The 21,634-nt window shown below is 43.4% G+C and overlaps 1 protein-coding gene across 2 annotated transcripts in view; it reads left to right on the plus strand.

The window, feature by feature from the left end:
* Window positions 1-21,634, plus strand: part of Sse (extra spindle pole bodies like 1, separase) — a 62,969-nt gene that overhangs the window by 26,038 nt on the left and 15,297 nt on the right. For both annotated transcript variants that reach the window (XM_075893296.1, XM_075893294.1), the window contains exons 12-20: window positions 633-764; window positions 2,258-2,497; window positions 5,179-5,437; window positions 6,072-6,225; window positions 7,394-8,600; window positions 14,037-14,325; window positions 15,862-15,977; window positions 17,159-17,265; window positions 18,832-18,980. In XM_075893296.1, coding sequence (XP_075749411.1) covers window positions 633-764; window positions 2,258-2,497; window positions 5,179-5,437; window positions 6,072-6,225; window positions 7,394-8,600; window positions 14,037-14,325; window positions 15,862-15,977; window positions 17,159-17,265; window positions 18,832-18,980 — 2,653 coding nt within the window. The remainder of the gene's footprint in view (window positions 1-632; window positions 765-2,257; window positions 2,498-5,178; window positions 5,438-6,071; window positions 6,226-7,393; window positions 8,601-14,036; window positions 14,326-15,861; window positions 15,978-17,158; window positions 17,266-18,831; window positions 18,981-21,634) is intronic.

A 21,634-nucleotide genomic window follows, 5' to 3' on the forward strand; every position in this document is an offset into this window, starting at 1 on the left:
ATACACTGCAGTGAAACCACCTTTACAAGCGGTTACATGCGGATTTATAATGAACACCTATTCGTTCATAGCGAATACTTCGAAATTCTCAATAATTTAAGTTCGAGTCAAAGTGAATTCGAATACTCTACTATACATTCGAAGCTTTCGAATATTCTCGCAAGCCTAGATGTATTGTATATGTGAGGACATCTGGTGATGTCAGATGATTTTTTACAACACTCTTGATGCTACCGACCCAGGCCGCAGACACCCCTGACAAGCAATTTTCATGTTTAATGAGGCATGTGGGGCTTTCGGCTGAAATGGCTGAAAGTTAGACAATTCAGGACACTCAGACCTCATATCATAGTTGCGTCTTACAAGAAAATAGGTTTGTTATATGCGAAAATTCATTATATACATATATTTCTAACACCATGTTTATTGCAAGACTGTTCTTCATTTGTTTCGGTATAACCCATATTTTGTTATATTCAAATTCATTATCTCAAGGTTTGAGTGTGCTTTATTTCATTATTGTTCTTAACACAACAGAACGATTAATGTATTAGAAAAAGGTTGTTTGCTTTTGCACATGCATGTGGTGTGATGCATCACAGTGGCACGCATTCTACCTCTTGCTGTTCTAGGTTCTGGAAATGTGGTGCACAGCTTTTGAACGGCCTTCTTCTGAATGGAGCCTCATGTTTCGTGATCTAGTGGAATGCTGGTTCTTTGAGCATGTCAAGGTGGTCTGTGAAGTGTACGCTTCATCATTCAGAGTGAGATCCTTTCTCTTGTTTTCTCGTTAATTTTTGAAACATCAATTTTTTTTATCCCAACAATGCCTTGCAGGAAGGTTGGGTACTTTTTACTACAAAATATGCCTGGAATTAGTTCGCCAAAATGTAAAGCTTTGAAATAATCGTATATTTTGGTAAAAAAATAATGGGCAATAGTTCAGTCACTGCTTGAAAAAAAAAAAAAATTTGGTTATTGAACATAAAGTTAAGTCTAAATGTGATCACAATATAACTGAGAATGAGTTGGTTTCTGAACATTTGGTTCAATCTAAATATGATCATAATGAACTTGAAATTGAATCTGCCCCGATGACACTGACGGCATCTTTGGGAGCTAGAATGTTGTTGCTATTTATTTATGCTTGATTTTAGCGTACATCTTGGCTTTGCCAATCAGGTTAGGTTTGGTGGTTATTGGAAAATCTCCACCATGTTTATACACCAGTCATCCAGAGGACTTTGCGTATGGTGTCTAGCACGTTTCCCTTGTGCAAAATGTCTCTCATGTTTCGTGCCTCCTGGACAGGCCATGCTTGCGTGGTTAAGGGGCCCTTAAAGTGAAACGACTTTTTTCGTATCAATGAATTACTTTTCATGACATCAAAAGCACCATGCATGCTTGTTGCGAGAAGATGCTTGGGAAGCGATAAAGCGCACTACAAGTAAATGCAGTAACCAACGTCACTCTAACGCTCCCGCACCAAGTCGCAGTGATGTCGTCGATTTTGACGGCATCTACCAGGAAATGCATAATTCCTGGTTGGTAAAAAGTAAGTTCACATTCTTCTGATCAAGACATAAACTTAGCAAAGTTTCGGGAAAATTTGTTGAACTAGTGTGGCCAAAGTAAGAAAAGACATTTTGAAATCTGTGACGTCGCCATCCGAGATTTTGGTGGAAAACACCAGTGCAACTTCTGACATTGACTTTCTGGTCTGGTATTTATAAACCTATGGTTTTTGAAGTTGACACGACAGTTTTTAGAGTATAATTTATCAGTCTAAGCCACCATATATTTACACGATTGAAGGTAGGGTCATTTTATCTAAATTTGAAACCAGGAATCGGGGACCCAGCTTACAATAGAAAATGAAACTAGTCTTGGTTCTAAGGTTTACTTAAAGCTGAAACAAACAAAAAATCTGGCATGCTGTCACATGGTTACGTTATGTTTGCATTCGGCTTGAACAGAACTTTCTAAAAATTACCGCCGCGTATTTACACAAAACTGCTTTGAGGCACTGCCATAGAGACACCTTTGTACACTAAAATTAGTTTTTTTGCAGCGACATCGTATGCGAATTTTTTTTTATGGAATGAGCTCGTGCTTCTTTTGTTTTTGTTGTGTGATTTTAAAGATTTGACTGACAATCGTGTAATTTATTGTTTCACTTTAGTGTTGTTTTAATTTTCTACTGTACAGTAGAATTAGAAGTTGAAAATTGTGGTGTTTTCCTGGCCATGCAAACCAGTTCTTGGAGGAAATCAAGGCTGCAACACTGTGGTACAGCGTGGCCACGGATCGGAACATGAACCAGGAGACCGTGCTGGCTGCCTCTTACCTCATAAATGCCCTGATCAAGGTGGGCCTGGTGGACGCAGCTGCCGACGTGGCCCATCAGACCGAGGCTGTGGCCAATCAACTGGACGAAGGCCTGCCAAGACTTCGGTTCGTGTTGGCAAGGGCACACCTGCTCTACAATCAAGAAAAGGTATCGTTGACAGCAAAGCTGTCTTAGACTACTCTGTGTCTTTGGCTTCATCCTCGTAGTAGTAGTAGGAGTCGTCATGCCGGTCACACGACCAAAAAGTAGAGCAATTGAAGGGGCACTGACACAACACTTTGTGGCAAATACAGCCTGAGGGATAGATTTTCGTATACATGCATATATCAGCTACCAAATCTTAACAGTGGATACAGCTTGGAAGGTAATTTATATAAATATTGAAGTTCGCTTGCCCAATCCAGCGCTATACACTGAACATCACATCACTGACATCATACAAGGTGACCTGAAGGTGACCCTGAATTTCTGTAGCGTCACCAGTGCGGCCGAGCTCCGAGATGCCCAGTTAAATTGGAGTCATAGTCGCCATTGTGTTTTTGCCACGCTTGCTCCAGCAGGCTACTATTTGGTGGTTGCTTGCGAATCCGTGCCCACAGCAAACATGTGGAAGCCTCAAGAAAGTCTTTGCCACCCTGTGATGATGATAAATATTACGATGATGATGATGATGGCAGCAACATCATCGCACTGCGCATGCCACATCCCAAAGAATGCAAGCAGACGATGCAGGCAGCACAAAAGTGCATCACAGTTGTGTGTTATTTGACACGCTAGATGACATTGATTGCACATGGAGGCTCGTCGTTCTCGGCACTCTCACAAACCAAAACTGTGACAGATTGGTAATAAACAGGCTAATTATCTGTCGCACGGTGCAACATGTGATGCGGTGTGTTATGGGAACTTAGCCCCGTCGCGGTGGTCTAGTGGCTATGGTACTCGGCTGCTGACCCGCAGGTCGCGGGTTCGAATCCCGGCTGCGGCGGCTGCATTTCCGATGGAAGCAGAAATGTTGCAGGTCCGTGTGCTCAGGTTTGGGTGCACGTTAAAGAACCCCAGGTGGTCGAAATTTCCGGAGCCCTCCACTACGGCGTCTCTCATAATCATATGGTGGTTTTGGGACGTTAAACCCCACAAATCAATCAATCATCAATCATTCGTTATGGGAACTTATAGCAACACGCAGCAAAAAAATGCCACACCAACATTTTGTGTGTTGGTACCCCTTGAATGCTTTCACTATCGTTAACAAGTATAGTAATCATGAAATGGTCTAACCAAATTACCAGCGACGACTTACTATTGGTCATCAAGAAAAATTGGTCCCTCACGGAACCATTGAAGACTCACAAAGTTGAACCCCTCTATAAGAGACATGCACAGTTCACGATTCGTGCCCCTTATATGAGATGTCCCTTATAAGCAGGGTGCATTTTCTTATCAACCCTTCCTTTAATCTAGGCACACTGGTGTCTGTTATTCCCATTTGTCGATTACTTCAGTGTGTCCCGTAAAGGGGTTTGACTGTACCCGTCATTTTTCATTGTATTGCCATGCGATGAAGTCACCTTCAAAATATCTTTATTTTTTTACATGATTAGTGACATACAGGAACTCCTGTAAATTGAAAGAATAGTATTGTTTTAGTCTGAAAAAAAAAAACAAGCTATACAAATTGAGCAAAAAAAGTTTTTCATTAATTTTGGCATGCTTTTCAGCTTTTCCTAACAATAGTGAGGGTAAAATAAATGTTTAAAAATGACCATACTCGAAATTATTGTTTTTCTTTTATTAAATGAAATAAAAGTATAATGAGAGTGCTCAAATTGAGGATTTTTTTTTTACTGCGTCACCATTATCATATCATTACACTTTCGCTGTGAGATTTTTTTCATGGCATGGAACTGGCAGAATTTTTTTTTTCTGACTCTTCAATTGAAACCGCTAATCTTTAGCTAGATTCAATTCATGTCTTCCTCCTGTTAGCCTGCATTTCGTACAAACAAAAAGTCATTGGATGGGAGCGGAAAGCTAACGTTAAGATTTGAAAGACCTTTCCCATAATCCTTATATTGCTCACTTGTGAAGTGGATTTAGTACCTCGATTTTAACATATCTACAATCTCCAAAGTGCCTAACATCTGAAAGCAGGTTGTCAAATCTACGATCTGCAAAATGCCTAACATCTAGAAGCAGATTGTCAAATATAGTTGTTTCAGGGTTAAGTGTCAACACATAATAACCGTACCGGGTGCCGCACGAAAAAGAAATACATTATACCAGTCATGCCTCTGTAGCTAATGAATATGCTTATTAAGAAAATTTAAAATTTAGGGGGTGAAGACACTTCCGCGCTGGCCAGCCACTGCGAGAGGTCTGTGGGCTGCATGTTTGAGACTTTCGGTGTAAAGGGTTGCAACCCTCTGAATACCATGAAATTCTGGCTAATGCCCTGGTGACTGCCACTGTGTAGGCCGTTTATACTTTCCATCGCACGAGTTATGCCTGCAGAAGCAATAGCTCGACATCTGTACTTCAGCAAAAGTTGCAAGATGGGCTCATTGGTGCAGAATATTTGGACAACAATGGTACTAGTGCGAAGAAATGGGACACAACAAGGCAAGACAGACACACACAGTAGCACTGTGTGTCTCTTTGTTGCCTTCTGGTGTCCCGTTTTCTTTGTGCTACCATTGTTACATGAATCGGTACTTGATTTTCTTCCGCAGTGCTATTGACATACTGCATCATTTTTATATGTCTTAACTTCAGCGCGCCTACATTTCGCCCCCCAAAAAACATGTCCCCCGTTTTGTTCCACCCAGTACGACGAAGGTTTCCAACTACTGGATCAGCTTCTCAATCACCCACTGCTCCAGAAGAACAACAAGTCATCCCTGCTGTTCGTGGCCGAGGTGAAGCTTCTGGTCTGCAGGTACTCACTCCTGCCGGCCCCAATAAGTGCACCATTCCATGCCAAGGGGCAGCTCGAGTGCAACACTCCCATCATCCTTGCCCAGGAGTCCTTGAGGCTATCGCAGGGTGTTATGCAACACTTCTCTGAAAACACCGTAGCCGAGCCTTGTGAGTGTTTGCCTCCTGGCTATTCTTTTTAGGAACAGTTCTGTGTGGTGTTGCTCAGGGGCTGTACGCGTTTGTGCAGCTGCCAGCTGTGGCGGATTTTCCTCGGTGTCTGCAGGTTCTGGCTCAATCTGTATATTGCAAATGTAACGACAGGCTTTGTAAAAAAAATTTGGAGGATCCTTAAGCTTCACCTTTATGGGTTGATCGCGCGAGCGATATCCTGCTCCTAGTGTGCACTTCAATCACTTAGTGCATACTTGTTATCATATGATGTTACCACAAAATATGAAGAAATAAAAATAAAAGTAAAAATTGCATATTGCTTTCGAGACACACGTTTTGCACCGAAGGTCACGTACAACCCACACTTTGACTCTAGCTCTAAAATTTTGTTATTTTGTGCAGTTAAAAGTGAAAAATATAGTACTTGCTTCTGGTATGCTTATTTAGACAAGTTTCTGCAGCAGGCAAAATTTAGTGATATAAAAACAACTTGTTTAACACTCAACACACGTTAACATACCTTAGTGCATAAATTACTGTGACACAGGTTGCCAGAGGGTACCTTGTAGGCTTACAGCAGCAATCTGGCTTGATTGTGTATTGAGCAGCTCTGCGATCCTCTTCACCGCAGGTGATCTTTTTACTACGTGGACCCTGGAACGAATGTTGCTAGACTCTGCAGCTCTTCTAGGACAGCTCTACTCTAACATTGGGGCCGCTAAGGAGGCTTACGCTTTCCTCAAGGAATACCTTCGTAGGGCTCAAGGAATGGTGTCGGCGACAAGGTATGAATACTGGCTGCTGGACTTTGGATCTTAGTGTTGCCTTGCATTAGGGTGCTCGCTGGTATAGTGGCTTGAAAATTTTGGTGGCATTCAATTTCTTGAGGTACTCTGCCTGGTACAGCAGTTCGCTGGGCTAATTGGAATACTGAGCTCCGATGCATGTCTGGCACTTAAGAGAAATATAAAGCACACAGGCACAGCAACACAAAGCCACCATTCTTACTGTTCTCTTATTTTTAGTAGGTACTTGTACATAGTGCTTGTACCTAATAGTTGTGTTGATGCATTCGTGGTTGTACAGTTCTGAAGCTTACATATGAGTAGACCACTGTCTAGCTGAAGGCTTTGTTTCTGACAGGGCATTTGTGGGAAACTGCAGTATGGCTCTTGTGCTCGCAAACTGCTTGCGCACTTTCGGATGATGCCTATGTGCCAACTGCAAGTACATTCTAAAACTTTACGACTACTGTATAGTTTCTCATGCTCAATGCAGGGCATTATCTAGATAATGTCTCTGACCTAGATGGCTCTACACCAAATGGTCTGTGAATAACTTGTTCTATTGCTACGTTGCACAGACATGACTGTCGCAGTGATGGCATGTACTGTAGCATCAGAAGGGCAATGGCATTCCACCCTGAAATAAAGCCTGCCCCCCCAACATGTCTTCAGATATGCCGGCTGTGTCCTTCTGGAATAAATAGCTTTGCTTTGTATCTTCATGCTAATTGAAGCATCATTTATCTAAATACACTTAACCATTACGATTGTTTTTCATATGTAATTTCAATACAGAGCTGTCTTATTACTTTGAAAGTTTCTTTCTCAAGTGCCGAAATGTATTTCTCAAGTGCCGAAATGTATTCAGCCAGAAATATTTTAATGTCATTTTCCAGCTTATTCTTCTCTAGTGCTTTTATGTAGAGAAATGCTTAGGCTGCAGAGAAGATAAGCACTGCTTGGAGAAGCAGTGTGTTCCAGTTGTGTGCTTTGCCTGTGACTTGCTAGTTGCTACCACTGCTTCCGAACTCCTAACCAATGGTACTGCTTCCAAAGGCCCTGTTTTTAAGGTGTCTGTTTGGTTATGCTTAGTCGCCAGTGCATTATCAACACATCTGCTCGTACAAGATTTTATAAAAAGCACCATCACAACGTCCCCTTGTTACAGATGTGCTAGGCTTGTCCTGCTCATTGCAAACTTGGATCTGCTTTGCGAGAAGCTGTACGACGTCAGAAGCAAGCTCTCCAGCGTCGAATTCATGCTGCACCTGAAAAACTTCAGCTGCCCAACAAGGCTCGAAGGCGAGGAAGGGGTCACCGTGACAAATCTGGACGTCACGGGATGTTCGGACATGGAGGAAAAGACATACGACAAGTACTCGTGCCCCGCTCGCAGCTACTCCATGGCCGTGGTCCTCTTCCTCAAGCAGGAGAGTGCGCTCAAGTCTCCGCCATCAATCCCCAGCCTGGACAAGATTCACGACGCCGACTGCAGCTGCCAGCTGTGCGAGTTCTATGCGACCAGGCAGTTGTGGATCGAGCGCGACCTGCTCAAGTGCTTGCTGTACATCACAGTTGGAGACGTCACCGCAGCCATAGGCGGTCTGCAGACATTGCTCGAACTTGTGGGCTCGCTGCACCAGAAGCTGTCGAAGGAAGCGACCTCCGCAGCGTCCTTCCTCAAGCGCCGCCTCTCGAAGACCTTCCTCTGCGGCCAGAACAGGGCGGTGGGCGCCTGGGGTGAGCTACTGACCCTGCAGACCACGATTCTCCTGCACCTCTCCGAGGCCCATCTGCAGAGAAAGAGCTACCGGACGTCGCTCGAGAAAGCAGACGAGGGTCTCAAGGTCATCTCGCTAAATGGCTGTGGCAATAAGAGCCACTGGAAAATGTTTGCCAGCCTGGCGCATCAGAAGGTAAGGGTGCTGGTCACCATGTCTCGCAAGAGCAGGGACTCTTCCGGAGACCTCAAGGGCAGCCCCCTCTGGATTGGCAACACTTGCGAGCACGCCTCTGCGACGAACACTGCCGATGCGAATGCTGCATCGCCTCCGAGGCGCTCCGAGAGGCGTACGGCGCCGCTCACTGCCCCGAAAGCTCCGAAGGCACGTCGAGACGCACCCATAGACTTGTATCTGAAGAGCTTGGGCCGTGTTGAGGCAAAGAGTGTTGCAAAAAAGGTGAAGGATGACGGAGCTGCGTTTGTCGTTTTTGACGAGTCAGTTGAGGACTGCGTTGGTAAGGAGAAACCCAGTGTTGCCAGAGCTAGCAGGAAAGCGAGTGCCCGAACGAGGGCTGCTGCCACTACTGCAGGTGCTGGGGATGCGAATGATGACATTGACAAGCCAGAAGTACCACGCCTGCCAAAAAAGCAGGTAAGTTAATCATGTTTGTTTTTGTTTGTGTGTGTGTGTGCATGCGTAGGTGCAGAGAGAGAGAAGTGATTCTTAAGAGAGAAAGGAAGAGAAAAGTGAGCCCCGTAACTGTCTGCTTCAGTGAGCGACACCTCAACAGTAGCTCACAAGGGATGGGGGTGAGGAGGGATAAAAGGGTAGGAGTAAAGGTGTAGAAAAGAGGAAGATATGTGAGGTGTTAAGCCAGAGCGAGCGACAACAAACTGAGGGAATAAAAGAGATAGGACAGATGGGAGCATGGCCACTGGAGTCCGAGGACGGGGCACACCTGCGAGAGCTCTTGTCGGCGTCGGTAGATGACGTAGAGCAAGTCCAGTCGCTCAGAGCTACACTGTCGTCGAAGGTCATCGGCGTCAGGAGGCGTCGTAGGGCGAGCCTAGCCGGCCAGAGCTACGCTGACGCCGGAGATCGCGGCGCGGGCGCGCACAATTGGTCGGCACGGAATCCAGCAAGCGAGTCTGCGCGTAGGTGCAGGTTCAGCAGAAATACCCGTACTGAACTGCATTGTGCAAAATGTGGCACTAATATCCAACTTCGTGTACACAGCGAAAATTGAGATTCAATTTATATTGCCGCGGTGAACTGCTTACGTTGAACCGCGACAATATTTAACAGGACAGAAAAACGTGCTCTCAGTATTTCCCATCGACATTTTGACTCTAAATATTAAAAGAATATTTTCAGCTGAATATAATTGACAGACTACAGAGCTCAAATAAGTACTTACTGTGCAATCGATTTGTACCTTGAGACTTGGACCTTGCGTGTTCTTCTTCCTGAACTTATGCAACCTTTAGATTCAGTGCGAAACGCTTGAAAAAAGTGTCAATCGAAACAGTGCCATTTTGTGAGCACAAATATATTTTATGGTGACAGCGATTGTAGGCAATTAGGGAGAAGCATGCTTGCAGGGGTCATTTAACACATATTATGAAACATCTACTTTAGGCACAACTAGGTGGCCGTTATTTTGTCCTCCGGTTGTAACTGCCGTTGTTATTCTGTCCTCTGCGGTATTTGCATTTGCTGTCATTTTGTGTTTTGGCGCGTCACAATTTCTCACCTAACGTGCAGCCTTCAGTACATAACTGCAGCCAGTGAATACACTACAAGCCAATACTATTTGAAGTTAGCGCTGGTCCTTATCAGTTTTGTTGTCAATAATACAGTAAAAGGTTGTTAATTCTCTGTTACGTGACTGGCAAAAATGGCCAAAATAACTATATCCAGAAGTGTCAAAAGCCCCGCCACGGTGGTCTAGTGGCAAAGGTACTCTGCTACTGACCCGCACGTCGTGGGATCGTATCTTGGCTGCGGTGGCTGCGTTTCCGATGAAGGCAGAAATCTTGTAGGCCCGTGTGCTCAGATTTGGGTGCACGCTAAAGAACCCCAGGTGGTTGAAATTTCCGGAGCCCTCCACTACGGCGCCTCTCATAACCATATGGTGATTTTGGGACGTTAAACCCCACATATCAATCAATCCATCAAAAGCATCCAGAAAACAAACAAATGTCTGTTCCATCAACGCATTTTCATTTTCTTGTGAATAAATAAATTCTGTACTTACTTTTGCATAGAAGCAGTGTAAAAGCCGCAGTTTTTGTCATCCTGCGACTTCGTTTACATTGGGACCCCTTTGAAAAACTGTCTTTAATTAGCCTGAAACCTTCTCTGAATACTTACTTTATAGTGTGTTATAGGCACCAACACCACAACACGTGTGATGAGTTTTTTTGCCTATAAGATGGCTGGCAACAAATCATTCAACAATTTTTGTTTAGCAAGTGAGTTTTGTGACAGCATGTGAACTGATGCATAAAGCTCTCATCTTCAACGGCTTTCACAGAGTCAAGTTTTGGGACATTGTGCTTGCATTGCATCAAGTCAAAACGAAGTCGCTGAGGGATAGATCTAGATAGATGTGCAGACAGCGCAGTCTCATTTGAGTTGTCTGTGAATGCCGCTTTTTTGCTCTGTTGTGTAGCAAATCTGCGGTGATTCACCCTCCATGCGTGCTCTGAGTTGACTAGCTTTACTGTATATTCGTCTAAGCTCAAGCTGCTCTTGCATCATGAAGTAAAATGAACTAACCTCACATACTTACTTTATACGCTCCATTAAGGACCTATGGGGGACGCCTTGAAAGCCCCGAACAGCACCATTTGTGCGGAGAGCGTGCAACGTCGGGAATGTTAGAAGACATCAGCGTCTCACTGCTTTGATAGCTAGTCTGGCGCAAGTGCCCATGGCCAACACGTTAGTGCTTTGAGCAGGATTTGAAGACATCGTAGAGAGACATTCTTCTGCAATGCCACCATGAGTAAATGGGAAAAAAAAGCGCCCACGTTTTCCACGTGAGTGAGTGCCTTGCTACTTGTCATCAGTACTAACGGCTAAATGCGTGCGTCAGGTGTGTATAATGCGAGATGCTTACTTCATAATAGTCGCAATACTGCCATTCCTTCACACTTAATATAATACTGGTGTGTGTCCACTACCTGCGTACACTCAAACCTCATTATAATGTAATGGGATAAAATGAAAGAATGGATATAACGAAGTAAATGAAATTCCCCTTGAAAGCTTCATTGAGAACCATGCATTTTAAACCTCATTTTAACTAAGTAAAATTGACTGGTAAATGAACATAACGAACTAAATTAGTCTATAAAAAAACGACCATTGTGTGTTAAGTATATCGTTATCTGCGGAGCTTGACGCTCGTTCGGCGCGGCTCTTTCAAAACTCCCGCGCCGACCTTACAGCCACGCCACGCTCGTTCGGGAAAGCCCTCCGCCTCACACAGCCAGCGGAGGGGATTGAGAAAGCGCTCAGCGGGTCACATGACCGAGAAGCGGTGCCACGGTGCAAAGCGATTTGCCTCTCACTTATAAGAACACACGATGGGGAAGCTTCAGAAGACTTACATTTATTCACAAATCAGAGCACATCTGTCATTAATTGAAGTAATCGTTGATGCGCGTCTGCACACGTTTGCTTTGGAGCGAGTCGATCAATTTCGCACATGGTTTGCAAAACATAGTAGCGCGCGGCTAAGTCCAAGGCCAACACTCTCTAAAGACAACGGCAATGACTGCATTTCCGCTGCTACCCTCTGTATTGAGAAAGGAGGACTCTCCTTGCCAGCTTTCTTTTTTTTCCTCTCTCTCCGTGTGCGGCCTTGAAAGGAGAAGGGTCTCTACGCGCAGAGATAGAAAAGGGAGAAGCGTGGCACAGGCGCATCGCAGATCGGCATTTGAGAGAGGGCAAACAATCCGCCACAGTCTTTTTCTCTTTTTTTTTTTTTTTTTTTCATTTTAAGTACGCAGCGTTGAGAGGTGCCGCCGCGGGATCGGGCATGATGCTAAGAGCATTTTCGGAGCACGGTATGTTCGAATTAACTGTTGTAAGTGCTTGCGCGTTTGAATTGCAGGGCGTTTTCCCCTGTTGGAATGCACATAGCTTTGACGGGACCACAGCGCGAGTTCGAATTGAGCGTGTTCAAATTAATGAGACTCGACTGTGTTTATTTTCTGTCGCTTGCATGGTCGCGTCGCGGTACATCAGGCTGCGAGGCGGTTTCCTTCTTTGCATGCTTATAGGTGTGCGCCAATCTGAGCATACATTGGCACAAACTGTTATAATTGATATAACAAAATAATGGATATAACGAAATAATTGTGGCTCCCCTTCAACTTCATTATAATGAGGTATGAGTGTACTTGCGAAATGCTCAGAGCATTTAGAAATATCAATTGCTCCACGGACACTCGCCGTGGAAATCATGGTGAGTGGCCAGGTGGCATGCTCGTTTGTTGAGGCTTCGTGCCACGGCGATTTTCAGCCACTGAGTCTTGTGAAGTGCTCTGCTTGAAATCATTGCAGCATCATCATCACTCATGACCATGGTCTTAAACCTCTGTGATCACGCAGCTCATGCTAAGAACTTGAGGCATGATCGAGGGAGAGAAGGCGCTACGATTTCAGCCAAAGAGGACGCCACAGCCCCGTTTCGTCTTTCGCTTCACCTTGTAAAGCGTTGAATGCAACGGCACGGCTCTCTCAATCACTACAACCACTTGCGTTGTTTTATGTTGCTTTTCGGAAACATTGACATGCGCATCTATCGCTACAGTATTCTTGAAGCTTTGTTTTTACCCTGTATTTCTTCTACTTTATGCCCCGTATCATTTCTTTCTACCATGGAGATTGTTTACCAATCAAAGAAAAAGACTTCTGTACGAACCACTCCGAATGATGGGATTCAATTAATCACTTCCAGTGGTTCTCGCCTTTGAGGTTACAGAGTTGGGCTTTAGCCACAGGAGCGTTTCCAATGTCGTATGCGATTTACTACACGAGACAAAACAAATCAAATGCTAAGACTATTTAAATCAAGCTTATCCTTTAACAACATCAGTCTTCTTTTTTTGTGAATTGAACTAATTGTTTATTTCAAAAATGATCTATTGCTAAACATTTCAATGTTATAGACGAATTTATTTATGTAAGAAGGCACCGCCCATTCTATGGCCGATCCCCCATGGTAAGTTTCGCCAGTTAAATAAGGGTCAACCAACCAACCAACGCCTTAGCTTGATCCTACTGAGTGAACATTGCTCTGCTGCGCAGCTAGTTGTGTTTACGGTAATGTTCTACGTAACTCAGTTCGCCCCTTAACTGATTGTCCTATCAACCCAGCAACGCACTAATTGATCTCTCATTGCATTCCCCAAAGCTGTGAAAGATAGATGGCAAGTTAATAGTTAAAGCCCATTAAAATGGTTTATCAGCCTTGAGCTGAAATAAAATGCCTTGCATACGTTTCTTTTTTTTTCCTGAGCTCTATGGCAGCAGGAACAGCATGCAAGACCTTTGCATCTGCAGAGGTGGTGTCTCAGACCAATTCAAGCAAACAGTGGTAGTATGCGGACACGCAGAGGGAGAAGGAACCAAACACTTTTTATGTCATACAGTTGTGATCCACTTATTTCGCTGTTCTCTAAAGCAGGGACAAGTCGAGAAACTGCAAAACGGCCTTCCCACTAGACACGGCATGTACCTGTTGATACAATTGACTGCACAGCAATTCATGACTCCAATAAACTGTGTGCTAGTGAGCATTAGGTTCTGCTTGAGCTCTCAATGACTGTCTGCTTTGAATTGAAGGCCATGCGATGGGGCACCAGTCCCAGTGCACGAAGGGTATACATCAAGTTGGGGTTGAATAAAAGCTCAATATAATTTGTTCAATGTTGCTGTAATTTTACACGGGTCTTTTGAGGATATCTCACAAGTATTTGATGGAACAAATAATCTGATGTTTTCGCATCATGTATTTCGCATCAAGCTCAAGTATTTGTGTCCTTTCGTTCATCTCTTTCAATAATTTGCAAGGTTCGTGCCCAGCGTAAAGCTGCAAAGACTGATCTGGTGTCCACGAGCAGCAGCAAAGATGCGGAGACGAGAGCCAGCGATGAAAGTGCAAGTGAACAGGCACCGACGAACAGTGTGCCAGGTGCTTCCACGGCTTTGCTCAACACAATTGATGAGGAAGAGGAGGCAGTTGCCTCGATTGCACGGTTCTCGCTGCAAGAGAGACAACCGAGATTGGTTGAGGACGTTCCGTACGTGGAGCACAACTCACCGTTCACTGAAGAGCAGCTAGCATCTTGCAAACCTCAAGGTATGCATGTGATTTTGGTAGCGCGGTACTTGTATAAAGTCGAACTGCCCGCCTTGGCAATTTAACGACGACGACATTCCACTGAGCAAAGAAGTCGGGGTTCCATTTCCGCTCTCCATGGTCTCATTTCGACAGGACCAAAGTTCAAAACTCATGCATTCAGATATCATCTTCAGCCTGACTACGCCCACTACAAGGCAAAGGCCTCTGCCATGCTTCATTAATTAGCCAGGTCTTGTTCTTGCTGCTAATGACACAGTGAGACATAGAAAAGAAAATGGTACATCTAACCTTCAGTGAAATGAAGAGAGCAGGGTGGGGCAGGGAACATGTGAAGGACGTCTTAATCAAAATATGCAATAAATGGACATGGAGTGTAGCGCTGATCATTAAACTTTTTCAGTCCCAATTCTTTTTTCCCACCGCTCTGAGGTAGCCTATTGGTTTTTACAATTGTAGATGTGTGTGATCATTGTAGTCTAAAGAGGGGAAAAAAATTTGTGGTCAATTTTTAATCAAAAGTAATTTGTGGCCAAATTAATTTGGTAATTTTGTAAAATTCACATACTTCTTTCATTTTTCTTTTAAAAAATTGTTTCAGTGAGACAGCATAAAACCTAACAGCCGAAACCAAAGTTTTCTGCGCAATAGTAAAATAAGTACCCCGCTTACGCGCAAGTGCACAATAGTGCAAAGAGAGCAATTGCTTTTTTTTTTTTTTTCACATGTGACCCACTTGTTTTGTGTACTTGGTTGGTACCATGTGTAGAGCCCATGCTAAATATGAGCTCTTCAAGAGGAACAATGCTTTATCTTTACCTGATGTCTGCTGACTAGCCTACAAAATTTATCTTTCAAATTGAGATCACTAGGCCTAAAAGGGTTGAGAGTAACAAACTGGATTTCAAAATAAGGCAAGCATATGAGGGGAAGACAGGCAGCTAGGTGGGCGGATGAGATTAAGAAGTTAGCACTAAGATTTAGGTGAGCATTTTTCAACTCCAGATGGTGAAAATAATCTGGAGTCTCTCGCCGTGGCATGCCTTGTAATCGTGTGGGCTCGTTTCAGTACGAGAAAACCCTAAACTTCCCTTACAACTATGGCATGTCACCCGTCCCTAGGCCCTTGGCTGTGCCACTGCGAAGCTCCAGGGGCCAGGAGGAAGCTCCCTCAAAATTCTTGCCTGCCGCACCCCCTGCTCGCCATCCCGAGGACAAGGAGGGTCAAAACACGATGCATAAGTTCACAGACTCCCTGCCCCTCTTGAAGGCACTCATTAGTCATTGGTGCTTCTCATTCTGCCAGTAAAAAAGTCTGGTGCAGCCCCTGCGAAGCTCTTGTCAAAGGACAAGTACCTGGTAGTCAGAGGTGCTAGTTAGTGGTTGCTTTTGAAATATTACCAGTGCACTATAAGATGCTAAAATTGCAGCTTCATGCTAGGATTTGACTTTGACTGAACTGGCACATTTTGCACTTGTTTGCTTGTATATCTTTTGAGCACGCACTGATATTTTTTCTCCTGTATGGTGTTTCAGCACTTGATGACATGGTGTCACTGCTCGACAAAGCCTTTGAGCTAATCATTCATTTTCCGCCATTCCCTCTGTATGCCGAGATGAGCAGAACAATGATGCATCTACTGGACCTTCAGGCAAGCGCTGACAATTTTATCCGCATAACCAACTCGTTGCGTCGTAGGTTGTTTTGTCCTATCGTATATTCATGATTCGCTGTGTGCCACATCCTGTCTGGCATTCACATCATGCCTGGACTGCACCAACTTGGATGATTGAATTGCAAGCCGACGTCATAATTACTCTGACTGATATTAAAATTTTTTCAGCCTAGTCAGACAATGAAAATGCATGTTTGTCGGCGAACCAAGGACAGTAGGGAAACGTGATTGAGGAAAGTCTCGTGGGTTACAGAAATTTAATAACTGTTGATGGCAGATTTATGATTATTTACATGTTTTTGAGCTTTTGCTTTAATCAAACTGAGATTGAAGCAGAATATGTGTGAAAAACACAGGGAGGGCAAAAAAGGTGCACTTTGGATCTGTGTCCAGCGATGACTGAAATATTTTGCCATGAGGGTTGGGAATATGAAAGGGCAGGAAAGAGAATACTTAGGTTATCTAGATTTTAAGGAATATATCAGTGTTTTTTAGGTTTGTGCGACTATAAAACGAATATTACAGTGTTTGAATTTGCTAGGACAAGATCTTAAATTACGAAATTTTGAAGTATTCGAAACAACCACACAAACTGTATGTGGCCCCCCTGTAAAGGTGGTTTCACTGCAGTGGAGGGTTGCTATACTTTGAATGCACTTATCCAGGGGAAATCCGCAATGCCACGAACCCCCATTTCAAGGCAAAATGAACACATTGCCCTCACCTTGATGAACCTGATTATTTAAGTTTCAAAGCTTGTTATGCCGGCTTATATGCTCAAATTACAGTAAATATTACACGTAAACTATTTTACAGGTCATCACTTGCTTTGAACTGAGGGTGAAATGCTGCTGCTACTATTAAAACTTGCTTCCAGTTCCCTTTGAAAAAAAAAGAATTGCGTCTGCACACGACTTGTTTCAATTTTGAAAAACGTTGTTGAGGTTAGTTAGGTCATCACATTTATGCTCATTTTTCTTCAGAATTTGCGATAAATAATACACTATTTGAATTCAGTTCAAAATTATTCATCCAGACTACTATTTGCTTTGGATGTAAATTGTACTATTTGCACGATCCCAGTGTTTTCCTACTCCTCTATTTTTGTTCGTGTGTGTTTTTTCTGAAGCTTGCTTATGCTGCACACGTGTCCACAGGAAAGGCACAGCAAGGACCACAAGACTGCCTCTCTTTGGTACGTTAGTCAGACATCCTCAGTGACTCTGCAACACATTGGTCTCAACTGCCTCTACAAGAAGCTCAAGTTAGTGCAATAATAAATATTTATTCTATTAGCATTGGCACAACTGCAAGTCATGTCCAGTTCTGAACTTCAACTAAGCCAATTTCCAAAATTTTGTATCAATATTGTGTAGAGTCCATTGCTGTGCACTAACAATATCACCAAGTTACTGGCTCTTGAGAAATTTTTGTTTGATGCTACACAGATCTGAATTAGCTATGTGCCTCTTTCCCATTTTTTTTTTCCTCTTCAGAATCGCAACTCTAGAAAGGGCGGGCAGTGAAGCTTTACAGCTGTAGTTCCATAAAAATCTCCTGGATGGAAATCTGGTGCCACTGCCTTGAAAGATTTCTGTTTTACCTTAAGATAAAAATTTGTCAAAATTTTAAACACTCACACACCCATGCAGTGGCATGGGTGTGCGAGCGTTTACAATTTTGACTTTCATTTTATTTTTTGTGAATGAACTTCTGATTGCTACTATATCGACAATAAAGTTATCAAATAACAACTTTTCCATTTAAAACAATTTAGTTTCACTTTAGTGCATCATATTAAAGGAGAGTAAACTACAGTGACTGGCTTTTCGGTAATATCAGTTTAATAGCAGAAGGAAAAGGCAGTTGATACTTCGACTAGTGAAATTCAAACTTCTGATGGTGTTAATGGTCATACGGTTTCTTTGCTCGCAGTTTTTACGTGCAAGTAGACTACTTTAAACTCGATCTTACAAAACCAGCTTTTACATAGTTTCTCATTTAACAAAAAAATTTCAATTCCCCAGCATACACCCATAGGGCTCAACGTTATCGACCAATTTAAACCAACTGGATTAATTAAAAAACACAATAAACGAAGTTTTTCCGAAAGTACCGAACTAAAAAAAAAAAGTGATTTTCTTGCAATTTTGCAGACAGGCTTTTCTTCAAGCAAGCTCTAACATCATTTCATTAAGATGTCTAGACGCTCTTCTCATTCTCATGGCCCTAGATTGTTTGTTCAGGCCGCATGTAGCACTCATGCATGGAGCATTGAGCGATGGACTTGACTGTCGACGGCACTTTTAAGTACCGGATGGTGCTACGGGTGGTAGTAATTGGCATCATGATTTTGTGACACTAATTATCTACTTGCAACTTTCTGGATTTGTCTGCTTGCATAATCTATTCATTCTGTGTCTCTATATATCATTTGCTTGTCATTACTTCACCTGAGTTTCTGGCCTGCATCGGCCAGGCACGATGCCCTTATGTCCGGTCACATGAACAGCTCCATGGCAGGGACGTCTTCGTGGACTTTTCACCCACACAGGAGTAGATTGCTGGCAAGAACAATGACCCAGTAGCTTTTGGTTGTTGCAACGTTACATTTTTAAATTTCGAAGAGATAAAAGTTTTTTTCATTTTCACAGACTTGTCAATTTAACAAAATGGCTCAAGTGTCCCAATTGCTTCGTTTAATTGAGGTTCAACTGTATATCAATATAAAATAGATGTTGATGCAAAAATTCAAGTGTGGTCCTAACAGTGATCTATACACTACAGTTAGAGAGCTGCATTGCTGATACTGTGCACGTTTTTTTTCTAGAAAGCAGAAGGCTGCTGCATTGAATGATGCAGTTCAAGACTTCGCATTCAGCGAGGAGGATGTCATCAAGGCAGAAGCTCTCAGTTTCAGATTGCTGTCTGAGCTCAAAACCACGCAGCTCGCTGATATCTATGAGCTTCTACCGGCTGGTGAGCAGCAATCGTTTATGATGCAGGCACTCTGACAGTTTTTCTATAGACATTCAAACCTACATGCTGACACAGCAAATGTCGCATCAAATGGTTGTTTAGTGTGCAGAAATTGACAGGTGGAGCTTTATTGCTATTCTGCAGCTCCATTGTTTTTATATCAATGCTATGCAATTTGGAATCCATTTGATCCTATAAGGCTGTGGTATGTTGTGAAATAGTGGAGCCTCATATGTACTGTTGTTGTAAAGGACCAGATGCACAGATGAGTATGTGCTTTGAAAGAGGACGGAAAGACCCGCATTCTGATTGCGCGAGAGCCTTTGCCACCTTTGTCAGCCTTGCACAGTGTTACTGTACAGTCCTTTTTCGTCGGGACCTCATTGCGAATTAGTTACATTAATAAAACTCGTCTCATTTGGTGGAGGTGCTGGGCAGTGACTGCGTTGGTCATGTTGTCCGGTGTTCTCTTGGGCAACTTGCAAGAGCGGAGCTTCAGGTCTGTTTGGGGGAACTTATCAACCAAATCAAATGCAAATGCCAAAACAAAATTGAAAATATGCTAGTACATCTCTGAAATGTTTGCAGCCTTAAAAAGAATTTAGAGGGTACTTTCCTTGTGCACTATTGTCAAATCATCTCTGCAGTCTTCAATTAAAGGTTGAGAAGATAATAGCACCGGGCACACCGTACCTCAAAGCACACTGTTCACTGATGTTGTTGCATTTCTCATGTGTTAAGCTTACGAGTTCAGGCTGTTAATTCATTGCAATGATAAACGACCCGACTACGTTCACTTCAGGGCAAGGTGCTCTATCATGTTTTTTCAGTTAATACTGTCCTGTACTTCCCGCGGCTATGTTATGCCCGCAGACTTCTGAACTCATCAGCCCACCTAACATTCTGCCTCACCCTGGTGCGCCTTCCCTTCCTCCAATGTTCACTCTGATTAGTGTTAATGACAAGCAGTTATCTTGGTTTCTTACATCGCATTCCCTGCTCATGTACATGTTCTCTTGCTTTTAGCCAGAGTCCTTCGAAAAATGCCTTTACTGGTCATGAAGCTCCGCCGTAACTCTATGGGAGAGCTTTGTGCGCAGCATGGGGTGGCTGCGGCACGGCGCTGCATCCCCACGGAGGGCATCGGATAGACGGCGGTCGCACCACAGCACCGTTTTCATTTTATGTTTGGTTTTATGTTTGGTGTTGTGCGCATTGTGCTTGAAGATAGAAAAGGATGCCGCATACAAGAGTCACACATGGTTGTCGATTTGGTTGCAAGGGAAATAATGGAAAGGTGTCTATGTTCTGGCTGCCTAGACAGCAAACAGCGGAAAAAGTGCAAGTATCCTATACCGTGACACGAAACTGGTGGTTTCACATTTTCTGACAAGTGAGTGTGTGTGAAAAGCACTTCGATGAGAGTGAGATCTTAGGTGTGCACAAGTGGCTAATCGGAGGAGTCGTGAAGACGCCGCACGATGTTCCAAAACTTTTGCCAGAGGCTGTACCAAAAATTTTCTACGGTCTCCCAACATATTTGTCTAGTGCAGAAAGGTTCAGAGCTCACCCGCCTATCAAATGTCGCCGGGAACCCTCAGCTGAGCTGAAGACTGTTGAGGCTGCATCAACGCTGTGCATGAGTCGCTTTGACAAAGCTGCCATGGATAATGACGCTGTTAAAGAAAGTGAGCGTCCTGGCCGCCTCTTCTTTGTTGCAAGCCAGTTATAGAGAAGCTCGATTGATGAGTGAAATGCTCGCTGTGTTTTTTTTTTTTTTTTTTGAACAGGCACTGAGATGACCAAAGTGTAGAAGTGGCATACCAAACAGACGGGGCTATATGCAGCTCCACACAGCTGAAAAATCCAAAGCACACATCTGTTGCTTGGAAAGGTGACTTCAGCGCTACCAGTTGAAGCTTTTTATGGTGACAGCACAAGAGAGGATGCACCAAAAAACTGTACAAAACTTGCGCAAGCTGTAAAAGTGCAAAAAGATAATTTTCGATATCAATGCGTCATGAGCAGGAGAAGATAATTTTTTGCGTCACATTACAAGGGCGCCGGAACGAGACGCAGTGGGTCAATTTTCACGGTTGAGAAGGCATGTAAAGCTTTTGCCTTAAACGTAAAAACAATAAAGAAAGACGAGGAAAACACAGCATCAGTAAGCTACTCAGCAAAGTAAAGGACTGGGAAAACAAAACACGAAAACCTGGGAAAAGCCGTATGAAGTATTGTTTTTTCCTCATCAGTGATCACTTGCTAAATTAAAAGCACTGATTCATTCAAACTAGCTATTGTTTCGATTAATATGAGGCTGTTCTAAGATATGTATCTTATATACTAACACCGAATGTATATAGCCTGAGAAATTGGATATGTGCTGTCAAGGGTTGCAACCACTGCACTTCCGTGACACATTAAGACCCACCAGAGTCTCTGGATTGTCCACAAATTTTCCTGAGATGCATCAGGAAAAAGATAAGCATGCTTTTATAGTGGTAGCATATCTTGCAGTGGAAACAGCATGCATTTGTGGCCGTCAAATTTCTACCTTCAAGGTCCCATTCGATGCTCAATTTCCCTGTATTAGAGCTTTGCCGAATTTCCTTCACTCTGAAGACATAAACAACCTTCAAGGGTGCATTTAA

Source organism: Rhipicephalus microplus, chromosome 4, assembly GCF_043290135.1.
Source record: "Rhipicephalus microplus isolate Deutch F79 chromosome 4, USDA_Rmic, whole genome shotgun sequence".
Lineage (NCBI taxonomy): Eukaryota > Metazoa > Arthropoda > Arachnida > Ixodida > Ixodidae > Rhipicephalus > Rhipicephalus microplus.